At 37.5% G+C, this 14,177-nt stretch overlaps 1 protein-coding gene across 1 annotated transcript; it reads right to left on the bottom strand.

Moving 5' to 3' along the window:
• Positions 1-3,527: 3,527 nt before the first annotated feature.
• On the bottom strand, positions 3,528-11,806 carry LOC129923869 (ankyrin repeat domain-containing protein 29-like). Its single transcript, XM_056016586.1, has 2 exons — positions 11,701-11,806; positions 3,528-5,960 (listed from the first exon to the last, which is right to left on the bottom strand). Exon 2 carries the CDS (start codon positions 5,676-5,678, stop codon positions 5,037-5,039), a length of 642 nt encoding a protein of 213 aa, XP_055872561.1. The 5' UTR covers positions 5,679-5,960; positions 11,701-11,806; the 3' UTR covers positions 3,528-5,036.
• Between the last annotated feature and the right edge of the window lie 2,371 nt (positions 11,807-14,177).

The following is a 14,177-nucleotide window of genomic DNA, read 5'->3' as shown; positions in this document are numbered from 1 at the left end:
TTAAGGTATCAAAAAGCATGGTTTAATTGACTCTCAGCAATCTGAGGTGGGGTTTACTCTTTCTTGTCTCCCATCTTGAAGAACTGACTGTTAATTCCAGGTGGCTAATTCAGAGTTTGTGAACAGTTTTTTTTTTACACCCCACTAACCCAAGCTGTACCTGTGAAGATCTTGTGTGGATAATTTATACATGATGTATATTATACAGATAATCTTTCTTATTGACTTGAGAGAGACTGTATTGGATACAAGTCAAAGGAAGGTCAAAGTGTCTTTACTGTAGAACTACAGTTTCTTTTGTTTCATTTACTTGTACAAACTTTTTAGTTTTAATGGGAAAGTTTTATTAAATAGAAACATTTTGTTTTGTGCTTGAAACTTTTTGGACATCTCTAGCAAATGTTTGAATGTATTTTTTACATTTTGTGTCACTTTTCTTATTTTTTTATTTGTCTATGAACAGTCACTCAATGCTATCCGGTAGTTTAAAAGTGTTCTATTGAAATGTATTCACTTATAAAAAGAAAAAAACTTGTTTAGCATTGAATAAAGCTATATATTATGCAACAAACTCATTAGCTTAATGCTTTATAAAATATCTTGATATTGATTTTTAAAAATTCTTGATTCTATTCATTTTATAGTTCAATTATCCACAGGCTGTACCCTCAATTTTTATTGTAATAAATTGCAGTTGTCATTTTTTTTTCTTTTGTTGAAATACACAAGATGGGGTAGAAAAGAAATTCTAATCAGAATTGTCCACGTAGGTTAAAAAAGTATTAACTGCAGTACCATAGCTGCATGGGTTATCAATAGAGCTGCATGGGTTATCAATAGAATGGTACGATCGATTAAAAGCCATCACCACCTCCATATAGTCAAATAAATGAGAAATGGACGAGCTCTCATCCAAATCACAAGAAAGATGACGCTTACTATAAGCTATCCCGACAAGACCAACGTCTAATCTTTCGACTCAGGACCGGACACAACAGAATGCGACAACACATGTTCCGGAAGCTCAAAATTGGAAACAGTGAAATCTGCCCATGTGGAGTATCACCAGAAAATGCCGACCACGTCCTCCAAAACTGCTCTCTCTACCAAGAGGCCCGTATAAGACATTGGCCCCAAATCACCCCAATAGAAAGAAAACTATATGGAGAGCTCCCTGATTTGGAAACCACTGCGCAGTTCATCTCATGTATTGGTCTAGTCATATGAACACTCCAACATAACAATGAGAACGATGAAGAAGAAGAAGAAGAAAGCTCTATTAGATTTATTTTTTGTGTGTTTGACACACCATATAGATATAAGACTATTAGATTTATTTTTTGTGTGTTTGACACACCATATAGATATAAGACTATTAGATTTATTTTTTGTGTGTTTGACACACCATATAGATATAAGACTATTAGATTTATTTTTTGTGTGTTTGACACACCATATAGATATAAGACTATTAGATTTTTTTTTCTTGTGTTTGACACACGATGAAACTTACTTTTGGCATCACAACAAAAGAATCATTATTTTCACAAATTGTGTAATTTCTCTGCAAAATCCTGATAGGAGTGGGTTGATAGAGTGCGGTACGCCCCCCCCCCCCCCACTTCCCCTGGATTAGTCAGTGTAGTAAGAACAATTGTTTATAACATCATTGCTATGAATTCAAAGTTCTCAACATCAAATATACTGGCTAGCTAATCTTAGTAGTTTACAATCTTTGACCCCCCCCCCTTTTCCTTTTTTTTTTCACGCAAAAGTCAACATCTTTTGCAGATTTTAGATTCTGTCTGTCTCTCTTTTATTTTGTTTTCAATACACGAGCCATACACAAATACACACACAATACATGGGACACACACACACAATACATAAACACGTGAATGTAATCGCTCTCTTCGTAATCCAACTAGTAACTAAAAAAAAGGTTGTTAATTTTAAAGACCATTGCTCATTTACGTAGCTGATGACTTGGTGTGAGAGTGATTATAGACATAGAAATAGCATGTTTTAAAAGTCCCAAGATGATGGAGGAGTACAATTTTTCACATTGCAAAATATTACGTTTCCTCCAGCCTGAGGTGAATATGTAAGTGGTAATTGACTTGACATTAAATGTTATTCACAGCAGGGCACAGACGTCGGATACTTTGTAAACAACAGATAGTCGGAGTTTTTATTTCGGAGTTTCCATCTCTTAGACTGGCTGCAAACTAAACCAATGAAATTCTGTTATTGAAATATACCACAGTACCGTACACAAATTGAATAAATAATTTCCCAAGGGTTAAACTTGGTAAATCATTGAATCAAAGTCCCTTCCCACTTTTTCCACAAAAAAATAATAAATTCATAAATGATACATTCCGTTGTATGAAGAAGACATGATACACTTTGACAAACTATTAAGCAATATCATCTATATCAGGAATATTGAAGTTTAGACTATTACATTTTGAAATACAATTATTCATGCAATTTGAACGTTAATAATAAAATAAATAAAAGAAACAAGTAAAATATTAGAAAATACTCTTTAACTCTTTCTCTCCTAACTGACGATAGCAGCGTTGATTCCACCAAAATGTGATAAATAATTACGTAGAGAAAAAGTTAAAAAAGAAATATTTCCATTACACAATTTATAGAGCCATTTTGTTTTGGGGGGGGGAGAAAAGGATATCTGGGTGAATTTTACCGCCATTACTTTTTAAAAGCATTTCTAAAAAAAAAAATAAAAAAAAAAATGGAACGACCTGAATTTGAACTCATGGCTTACACCTCTTGAAGACGACATACTCACTTAACTACTCTGCTAATGAATTTGAAAACAGAAGATTGTATAATATTGTTTGTCGTAAACGTACTTTAAAGCGGTGAGCTATAAAGGGGACTGATTCAGCTTATACCACCACATCACTCAAATACAATTTCTTTCCCTTGTTTGAGATTGTTGATGGAAAGTTACGTCCCTTGCATTGACTCACCTAATAGTTGAGTTATCCCTCTTTTAGGTATATTGTATGAAGAGCCTCAGTGCCAAGATGTCTGAATAAAGAAACGTGTTTACATTATGAAAGTGCTGTTTCAATTCAAGTGTCTATTTTAACAGAGTTACAAAACCAAATAATCAATAACCAATGGTTAATTTACTCATTTTTGTGTATTGATTCTTGTATTGTTAGGTAAAAGAAATAATTGTGCAAAATTTCAGCTTGATCAGAGATTGGGTGTGGAAGAAATAAAGTGTACAAACTTTTTACCATATGGACATACAGACAGAGTGAGTTGATATTTAATAAGCTTTGTAAAAAAAATGGAACATTTTTTACCCTTACCCTAATCTAATCTAATCTAATCTAAATTAATTTAATCTAATCTAATGTATGTATGTTTGTAAAATGTATGTATATATATATATATATGTATGTATTTATGTACGTATCAATCAATCAATCTATCTGTCTGTCTATCTATCTATCTATCTATCTATCTATCTATCTATCTATCTATCTATCTATCTATCTATCTATCTATCTATCTATCTATCTATCTATCTATCTATCTATCTATCTATCTATCTATCTATCTATCTATCTATCTATCTATCCATAATTATGACATACTTTGATGTCAAGGCCTAACCAACTTCATACAACCAGATCTCTATCCCAACATAAAATGTATTTAGGCCTATATTAATATTATAATAATTAGTAGGTGCAAAAGAATTGTATTATTAATAATTAGCCAACCTGTATGCTTATTACCTGCTAATCAGATAGAAATATATATATATATATATATATATATATATATATATATATATATATATATATGAATGCACCCAGATGAGTTATTATATTATACTTCGAACTAACGTTGAGCCTCTGGAGATTGGAATAAAAGTTTGTTTTTTAATATCTGTGGAATGGGAAGTTTTGTTACACGTTCAGCTCTGTCTCCATATAAACCAATACAAGTTGAGACTGCGATGAAGCTCAGCTTGACCAGGGGCCAAGGTTGGGAAACAGTTTCCTCTGCAAATTTAATAGCCCCTCTTGAAATATTCAACGATGAATTGAAATAAAGTGTCATCCAGGTAGGTTTGTCATAAAATTTTCTTAAAAACGTGAAGTCTTTCTTGGTCATGTAGTAGTTGTCTGTTATGAAACTGGCCATGTCCAGATGACCTAACTCCAGAGCAACTAACAACGGAAACAATCCTCTAAATTTACTACTGTCCACGACTTTGGGTTGTAAGTTTTATCCTTAGAGTAAAACCAGTTGAGAGAATCCATCTGGTGACTCTCCAGATATTCAAAAATTATTTGGCGATTTCTTGAACTTAATTTTTGACTAAATGAATTTGAAATTTTCAGCACTGTACGTAGACATTCAGATCTGCATTTTGATGTTTTGATTGATGACCTTCTTGGAATGTGAAATATAGTTCCAAATAAGTCATTACATCTACATTCAATAGCATTGCCTTTAATTAAATAACTTAAAGGTGTTATACCAAATGCATCTGGAATGTTGATATCGGCTCCTCACTTCATCGGAATTTTTAAACAATCTTCCGAAGCTTTATATTTTGTTGCATACATAAATGCAGTTTTACCTACACAGTTCTTTGTTCTATGTTCTTTGAAGCTAATTTTTTAAGAATTGAATCGCCTATCTCTAAAGAATTTTTGAACGCTATCATAAGAGCGGTCACGCCATCTCTGTCCTGTATACCAACATCAGCTCCAAGACTTAGAATATGTTCAATTAATTGGTTTGAATGGCAATGTTCAATGGCATACATAAGCGCTGTCCTACCATACGCGTCTTTTGTGTGGATATCATCTGGGTTTAAATTTAAAATGTATTCCAAACTTTCACGTGACCCTTGCATCGCTGCATACATTAATAAAGTTGCTCCTGAAGAGTCCTGACAGTTAAGTCTGCCATTTTTCTGAAACACATCAGCTAATTTGCGAAAAGTTTTAAAACTAATTTTCTGGCCATTGCCTTTAGAGTGTTTCAAATAAAAAAAATTTAGTCAAACAAAGTCTTAGTTCTTCATTTTTGTTCTCTGTTATTTCTTTACTTCGCGCACTCTTTTGTTCAACTTTATCTACACTACTAGATTGTAGAGATATATCAGTAAGACTAAGATCACTTCGCCCTAAAAGATCAATCACGTGAATTTTGCCCAGTCTTTTGGCCTGTGCTAATGCAGTTTCTTGTAATTTGCCTGTTTTTAAATTGACATCAGCCCCAGACTGGACCAAATGTTTAACTCCATCTATATTGTTTTCTGCTATACAAATGGAAAGTGCTGTCAAGTTTTTATCATTGAGCAGATCAACTTGAGCCTCGTTTTCTAACAACTTCTGTAAAACGTCATTTCTCTGAGCTCTGGCAGCAAACATCAGGGCAGTTTGACCTTTGGAGTTCTGTACATTGACATCAGCACCAGATTTAATAATAGCTTCAACCAGACAGATATCTTCCCCGTTCTCGATGGCTAGAGTCAACAAAGTTCTACCTCCAGGATAAATGCAGTCAATGTTTGGAAACAAATCTTTTATTTGTTCTGGACTTTGTCTTGCTTTGGACAAAATACTTCGACTTTGATTCTTTTGTTTTGTATGGCGTTTTCGACTCGTCATCTTATATAAAATTGTTTTTTTTTAATACTATATCTTCATCAAATCTTTTTATCAATGCTTTGATCTATTTGTGCAACTCAACAGTCATTTGATTTTCATTGACAGCATATTTGAATTTTCTCAGAAAAAATCACTTAGTGCGGTTTCCAGATGTCTCATGACAAATTAGAAGTGTGATGAAGTCTGATTACAACAGCGACAACATCCGTTGTGTTCACCTCTTAGAGTTCAAAGAGCGTGCAGTAGACTTGCAGTCAAGGATTTACTTTGAAACCTTTTGGACTGAAGAAAAATGGAAAAAAAATATTGTTATTTTATCGTATAATGGCGTTTCATTATTCTACTTTCTACTTTCGACGAATATCGACACTCACACCACATAAAGCAACGCTATGGCACCATAGTAACAATGCAGTTGGTACCGAGTCACATAGGTGTGACTGGCAACACTATTGCATACTCAATGGCCCACCAGGGAAAGCAAACACCACCCACTGAACAGGCTGCGAATCTTCATCATGCCATGGCAATAATTTAAAAAAAAAACAGAAATGGAAAAGTGGTTTGAGTGCTGGGACAAGTCCCAAAAAGCCCGTGGAGTCTGGGAGCGCATGAGGCACCCTGACCGCACTTCCCCATGGTGGAGGCTGTCCAGGCCTGAGCAAGCTATTATAGCACAGTAAAGGACAGGCCACTGTCCTGTTGGCTCATATTTCTCGCGGCTATGGCCAAATTTTGATTCACGGTGCCCCCGATGCGGGGAAGAAGAGGAAACCGTATCTCATATTCTTTTCGACAGCCCCAGACTTGCTGATCTCCGTCTCCACAGGTCTGGGAAACCCAAAATTATCTACCTCTATGGTGACCTTTATGCACTACGCATCGAGGACTTTTGCAAGAGAGGATTTGAGCCTCTCAAGCCCTCACTCAAATGGAGTTTGATGATGATGATGATGATGACTTTCGACGCTCTAGAATCGAAGAAGAGTTCATTTGTCGTTCCCCTTCCTGACAAGGTAAATACGAAGTCATATCACTTTGAATGAGGCACAACGAAGTTACTTACCAGGGCATTACCCGAGGCCTAGGCCTCGTCACTAATTCAAGTTCAACCAGTTGTTCAGGTTTGAGATAGAAGAGACTAGCAGTGCATTACGTAATTTCCAATCGAGAATCTAAACTATTGAAACTAAAACAGGTCTACGTGCCCACTATTGTTCGGAATAGGAAAATTTTAAAATAAAAATGGACGGAATGAGGAATTAAAACGTGCAGGGCCGGATTTAAAGGAGGGCAGGAGGGGCTACAGCCCCGGGGATTTCATAAAGAAGGGGCCTTCGTAAAAGAGATAAAAATAAATTTCGAAAATTCAGAAACTTTCTTAGGTTGTTTTTTTCTTTGTTTCTAACATATGTTTTTCGCATTTTTACAGCAGGCAAAAAGGTCGTACCGCTTTTAGCATACTTGGAATAAGTAAATACAGCTTCGGATTTACGATAGTGCGTCTACCAAGGGCCTAACCCTCCACAAACCCCCCAAAAAAATTTAAACTAAAATATGCATTTTAATTATTTTTTAAAAAGGAAAGATAGATTACATTTACAAGAACTTTCTTCTGAAATAAAACATAGATATAATTATTTTCATTCAAAATTGGATTTTTATTAAAACTTTCGAAAAAGTGTAGGGGCCTTCACAGAAATCCTGCCCCGGGGCCTGTACATACTTAAATCCGGCCCCGATAACGTGTATTCAAAACACACATCCAGATAAGAGAGAGAGCCGGACGTGGTGATCAAATAAACCTAATCACAACAATGTGGGAAAGTTAACGTGAAACGTGAACAAATATTTAGGATTGGTTGGTTTGTTATTTGGGATTTTCATTGTTAAAGTTAATCACAGTACTATGTTCTTTGCTTGCACTTTGATTTAAGATTCCGTTCACTTTCTTTAAGCAATAAGATTTCAGTTAAAGAGAAAAAGAAGAGAAAGCGATATAAAGAACTTCTGGAAAAAAAAAACGAATCAACAGAACAAAAACAATGTCAATGGCACCCCATTAATGGAGTACTATTGCCAACTAAACATTGATTTTTGTAGGCAGGCGGAGCGATTTGTTCCGCCAAACTCTCGCCTGAAGGCAGTGGCGTAGCTAGGAATTTTACATCGTCTGGTGGTCCGGGGGTGGAGGCTTTTGACATTTTAATGTTCTAATTCTCCCCCTCCTCCCCCACCCTAGCTACGCCACTGCCTGAAGGCTTCCTAAAGCGCTGCTGGCCCTGGCCAGACGGTTATCAACTTCCCTTGAAAGTGAGGCGTCATTTGACACTATGCTACCTAGATATGTGAAGTGGTCTACCACGTTAAGGAGCTGTCCGTTTACTGTGATACTTGGGGCTGAGTAGATTTCTTTGGGTGACTTCTGGAACATGATCAATGTCTACCAGGCGGTGGTTCTCTCAACCCTTCTATATGGCTCTGAGACATGGACACTATACAGAAAACAACTAAGACTTCTTGAGCGCTTTCACCAAAGATGCTTGCGCTCTATTATGGACATACGGTGGCAGGACCGCACTACAAACAGCGATGTTCTTGCGAACGCCAGTATGGACAGTATAGAGGGACTTCTTTTGATCCGACAGTTACGCTGGAAAGGGCACTTATCCCGTATGGGAGACGAATGTATGGCAAGGGCAGTCTTTTTGGTGAGCTAAAAGGTAGTCGACGTAACAGAGGCGCCCACGGAAACGCTTCAAAGACCAGCTTAGGCGTCGACTTTCCTTTGCTGACATAGAAGAGAGCACCTGGTTGCATGAACGAACAATGAACTAGAACGAGACAGCTGGAGGTCACTCACAAAGACCGCGATATACACATTTAAGACCCAAAGAAAATCTGCCGCCTAGGACAAACGCAGACATTATTATTTTTTTTTAAACATGCTTTTTATGAACTTGTCTCCATGTACGTATATCAATAATGTACAAACTCAGCTGCGGCCCCAAAGGGATCACCCAAAGGCGATGCACGTAAAACGGCAAGTATCAATATTTTAAGCTAGAGAATCAGAAGCTATGAAGTATAAAAATTAACAACCACAAACCAGACGTGCGCGGAGAGAAAGATTTGCTGACTTGTTTGGCCTGTTAAAATTATTGCTATTATTAATTATTTCTATGGCCTCCTTCAGTCGCTATGGAAATGAGATGAATGCCTGGGCATGAGCTGTGGTCGGAACGAGGTCGCCCACACATAAGTTCCTCCCTCTCCACGTAGCTGATGTATCCAAAGGAACGCCAGTGCCGATACAGTTTGGGGTCACCGGCGTCGCAGGTTCTGCCAGAGTGTAGGACTGGGTGATGCAAAATGCCTTAGGTTTTTTTCTCAGGGTTGACTCCCGAAACCTTTCCCATGATTGGGTATAGCTGCAAGGCAACATATGTTTTCCTTCTCCTAGGTGAATAGCCAGCCATGGCAAACGAGCCCCTCCTGCCCGAAGCTTACTGGTTAAGGGGCAAGTTACTCGTCTTTGCCCCTAATCCTGTTAATGAGAACAGTACCGCCGGACTAAATATCTGAGCGACACGTGAAGGCCTGGACTTGTACTGGTTGTCAGAGGCTATTTTAGACGTATGCCATTAGGAAGCATTTTATAGGTAGTGAAGTGCTTACATCCATTACCACTTCTGGAAATGACAACCTTGCGGAACCATTATTAATTGTACATTGCTAATATTATTATATACTGATTGAAATGTTATTTTTAGCCTTGCTTATCGCATGTGGATTAGTAACACATTTATAGCTTTTATGGTCACTGCAGGAGTTCCTCCCTTTTGGTCAAGCTCTAAAAGGGTTGTGTAGCTACTTAATACGTTAATTATAAAGATGCCAAATATATTTTAAAAACCTTACAAGAATATACTTATATAAGGGGGAAAAACTGCACATTTACATCCTTATAGCTCAACATTGTAAGATTTATTTCCCTTTCCTTTTTGTACATCAAAGAAAATTAAGTATTTACCACTTATTAAGTAATTAATTTTTTTAATATTTTTTTTATGGGAATAATGATTAATTTTGTAGTTAATGGGAAGTGGGGGAAATAACGTTTACAAATTTCGTACCAGTCAGACGAATGTGTTAATGTGTTATATATATATATATATATACACTTTTGTGTGATGCTAAAAGTACTATTAGGACCTAGAGATGTGGAGAAGGATGTATTTACACACAATGAGTCAAATGTTAAGGCTGTCAGTCGATGACAGTTCAAAGCACAGACCCATATATGTCGATTAAAATACAACATAGGGATTTACCCTGATTCGCACAGGTCAGAAAATAAACTCAATACGAGGCATGAACTTCTAACTGCCAGGTTTGTGTGGGGGGAGATATCGATTTCTGTCACGAGCCCATTGAACAGTTTATCTGCCCCCTCCCGGTTTTTGTTTTTCAACATGTTGATTTCTTGTACTTAGGACACAACTTTGGGGGCTCGACAATGGTAGGCAGGCCGTTGGTAGGGACTCGTTAGAACTGACGTGGTAAGCTACAAAACAAAGACTTCTAGTCGGGAAATTTTAAACACAGTGAATCTGTGCCCATACGTCTTGGGACAAAAAAAAAAGGAAAAAAAAATGCATATAGTGTAAGAGCAAGCCGATGTACGCCTCAATGATGTTGTGATTAGACATTTACTGCATAGCTTCCAGTCTGCTCTGAGTATATTTAAAGTGAAAAATTTAAGACTAACCCACCCTCTAAGCACTTGCATAAGACGAATTGAATACTTAACAGATCCACGGCGAACAACGGCTCTGTTTGTTTCAGGTCTGGCAAAATATCAGGTCACAACTGGGTCTGTTTGTTGACGAGAAATACTGCGCCTATACCTAATAGTTTCCGAAATATCTACAATTTAAAGCAGAAAGTAAGGCGCGTATGTATGTATGTATGTATGTATGTATGTATGTATGTATGTATCATGGGCGTAGCCAGCATTTTTTTCGGGGTTGGGGGGTTGGGGAGTTTTTTTGCCATCGCCCCCCCCTCCCCGCGAAAAACTCAAACCCACTGGTAGGGGGTTTTAAACTCAAAACCCCCTTAGCTGTGCTGGGGCAAGTGATGGTTTAGTATTAAAATCTCACCTAAAATAAGCAAAATCAAAGCAAAAAATCAGTCACTAAATTCAGCGGAGGGGGGGGGGGATTTTCATTTCGGGGGGGGGGTGAACCCAACCCTCCCGGCTAAGCCCATGGTATGTATGTATGTATGTATGTATGTATGTATGTATGTATGTATGTATGTATGTATGTATGTATGTATGTATGTATATATGTATGTATGTATGTATGTATGCATGTATGTATGTATGTATGTATGTATGTATGTATGTATGTATGTATGTATGTATGTATGTTTATTCTTCGCAGAGAAATTTGTTACTTCAACACATTAACATACAAAATATAGTCTTCTCATTTCATTCTTTAATAAAATTAACCTACAAATTCGTTTCCCAAAGCATTTTTACATAAATTCGTTTGTTAAAGCTGCGATTTTAGCCGCCTTGAAATACATCATAATAGCTCCATTGATGATATCGTACGCTTCTTACATTAGACACTACTGAAAGGTCGCGCATAAACAGAACAGCTCCATTTATAATATTTTTACATTCACGCATTCGCTTTACATATAGCAGTATTATTTTGTTTAAGTGTTTTTCACACACTGTATCACTGACTATATTAGTGATACTCAAAACCCGCTAGCCGCGGGTAATATCTGGCTAGTATTTATATCAAGTAGAATAAATAAATTGAACACTTACTTTTCATCAGTTTCCTTATAGACTTTATTAATATTTTGATACATACATATTGAGATGATTTTCGCGTTTGACCTACAAAAATCACTTTGTGTCGAGCGCAGGTGCACACTTTAATTATTGGCATTACTATTGGTATAGAAATAAGAAAAACAAAAGAAAATAAAAACTTACTTTTAGGCTTTTATTAATATGTCAAATAAAGATAAGGAAACTTCCGACACACAATTCTTAGCCTGTTAATACAAAATGAGAAAATTTGAAGGTTTCTCAGGTGAAGAGTTGACAACTTTTTGGGATATTCCCAAATTGATTGTTTCTAATCGATATTTCCAGGAATTTTTTAGTTTTAAAGGTAAAGCGTCTATTTGATTAAAATAAAGCTATGTTCGTCTGTGTTGTGTTTGCATGGGGGCTTAAGTGTTTTTTCTTCCTTTTGCATACACACATAAAAACACACAACCATGAATTCCTTGACCATGGCCACATTCTTTTTGCTTGCAAGTCTTGGACGCTGACTGCAGAAGCAGAGAAGAGGATATCCAGCAATCGAATTAAAGGATACTAGATATCACCTAGAAAACTGCATTACAAATGAAGAAATTCAAACAGGATGACAATGGCGATTGTGAAGACGTGCTGACCAATAGGGCCTATAAGAAAAGCAACTAAAACGTTATGCCATGAATATAAGGTGCTCAGGACTCAAACCTTCCTTCAGGGATCAGTACAAGAAAAAGAAGAAGAGACAGAGAAAGTGGTAAGAACATTCAAGAATGGACAGGCCTGACGTTGAAAGATCTAGTCAAGACAGAAGACAAGAGAGGAATAGTCGGAATGGAGATAGACAGTCAACAGATCATGTGTGCTGCCTTCAACGGTCCAACAGACAGTCAACAGATCATGTGTGCTGCCTTCAACGGTCCAACAGACAGTCAACAGATCATGTGTGCTGCCTTCAACGGTCCAACAGACAGTCAACAGATCATGTGTGCTGCCTTCAACGGTCCAACAGACAGTCAACAGATCATGTGTGCTGCCTTCAACGGTCCAACAGACAGTCAACAGATCATGTGTGCTGCCTTCAACGGTCCAACAGACAGTCAACAGATCATGTGTGCTGCCTTCAACGGTCCAACAGACAGTCAACAGATCATGTGTGCTGCCTTCAACGGTCCAACAGACAGTCAACAGATCATGTCTGCTGCCTTCAACGGTCCAACAGACAGTCAACAGATCATGTCTGCTGCCTTCAACGGTCCAACAGACAGTCAACAGATCATGTCTGCTGCCTTCAACGGTCCAACAGACAGTCAACAGATCATGTCTGCTGCCTTCAACGGTCCAACAGACAGTCAACAGATCATGTCTGCTGCCTTCAACGGTCCAACAGACAGTCAACAGATCATGTCTGCTGCCTTCAACGGTCCAACAGACAGTCAACAGATCATGTCTGCTGCCTTCAACGGTCCAACAGACAGTCAACAGATCATGTGTGCTGCCTTCAACGGTCCAACAGACAGTCAACAGATCATGTGTGCTGCCTTCAACGGTCCAACAGACAGTCAACAGATCATGTGTGCTGCCTTCAACGGTCCAACAGACTAAGGAATAGGTGAAGGGTGAATGTGAAAATCATGAAAAATAATATTTCGATCAATTACTTTGATTAATATACGGTAGTTAATAATTAATAGAAATAAATGTGTATGTACATAAAAAAAAAGCCGTCTTCTCTTGTTTGTATGTTGTTTTTTTTTTCAAAATTAGTTCCAGCTCTTCCATGATCGTTACTTTTCGTATAGTCGTAATATCTTCGGGATAAATAGAATAGTGTGAGACCCACTTAGTAACCTGCACACAGATAGGAGAATAGGGTACAAGACGTTTTGGCGACATTATTTTAACGCCGAGGTCGTTTTGGCGATAAATGTTAAAGATAAATTTAATTTCTCCTTTAATGACACATCTAATTTTTGCCTGTGTGCTTGTGTTCAAACCATTTATTTTTATTTGGTGGGGGTTTGGAGAAGTGAGAACAATATTTTTCTTATTCGATTTTGGTTGTCAGTAAAAAAAAATTAAATGAACATGTTGTTATAATCCTGGTGGTGACAAAGATGGGGGAAGTGATGTGTGTGTGTTTCAGCCGACGCAAATCGTCCTAAACCAGCGCTAGACGAGCGAACAATCGTGACGATACGACATGATGGTTCCGAAAGGATCAGTGTTGTGAATAGAACACAGGACATTCATGAGAGATGTGGTCATGTGATTAATCAGAAGAGTCGAGCGATGTTCCTTCCGATTCTAGAAGGTCATTAGGGCCAATAGGGCCCCTATATAAAGAGCGAAGGTATTAGAGTCGAGTCAGTCACAACTTCTCGATCTACGAGTCAGTTCAGTACTTTACGAGTTCAACAGTGTACACCGCAGCCATTAGAGTTGGTCCTACAGTACAGAGTTGATAGGACGGTTCAGATATCCAGAACATTGTACAGTCAGTGTTATGTGTTGCCAATAGTACAGTATTGGACACTAGTAGACCTACTGCGTAGCATATGCTGTTATTTAGGCCACTGCAACCTATGCGACCGCAGTGGGTTCCGCAGTTTCGTAGGACCCGCGCTTATTCAACGTGTAAAAAATTA

This window comes from Biomphalaria glabrata, chromosome 18 (genome assembly GCF_947242115.1).
Source record: "Biomphalaria glabrata chromosome 18, xgBioGlab47.1, whole genome shotgun sequence".
Taxonomy (NCBI): domain Eukaryota; kingdom Metazoa; phylum Mollusca; class Gastropoda; family Planorbidae; genus Biomphalaria; species Biomphalaria glabrata.
Note: the sequence above shows the minus strand (reverse complement) of the source record. Positions and strands in the feature narration are given on the sequence as shown.

Coding starts and splice junctions, on each gene's coding strand:
- LOC129923869 (XM_056016586.1), bottom strand. CDS start 5,678: ATGACGAGTCGAAAACGCCATACAAAACAAAAGAATCAAAGTCGAAGT.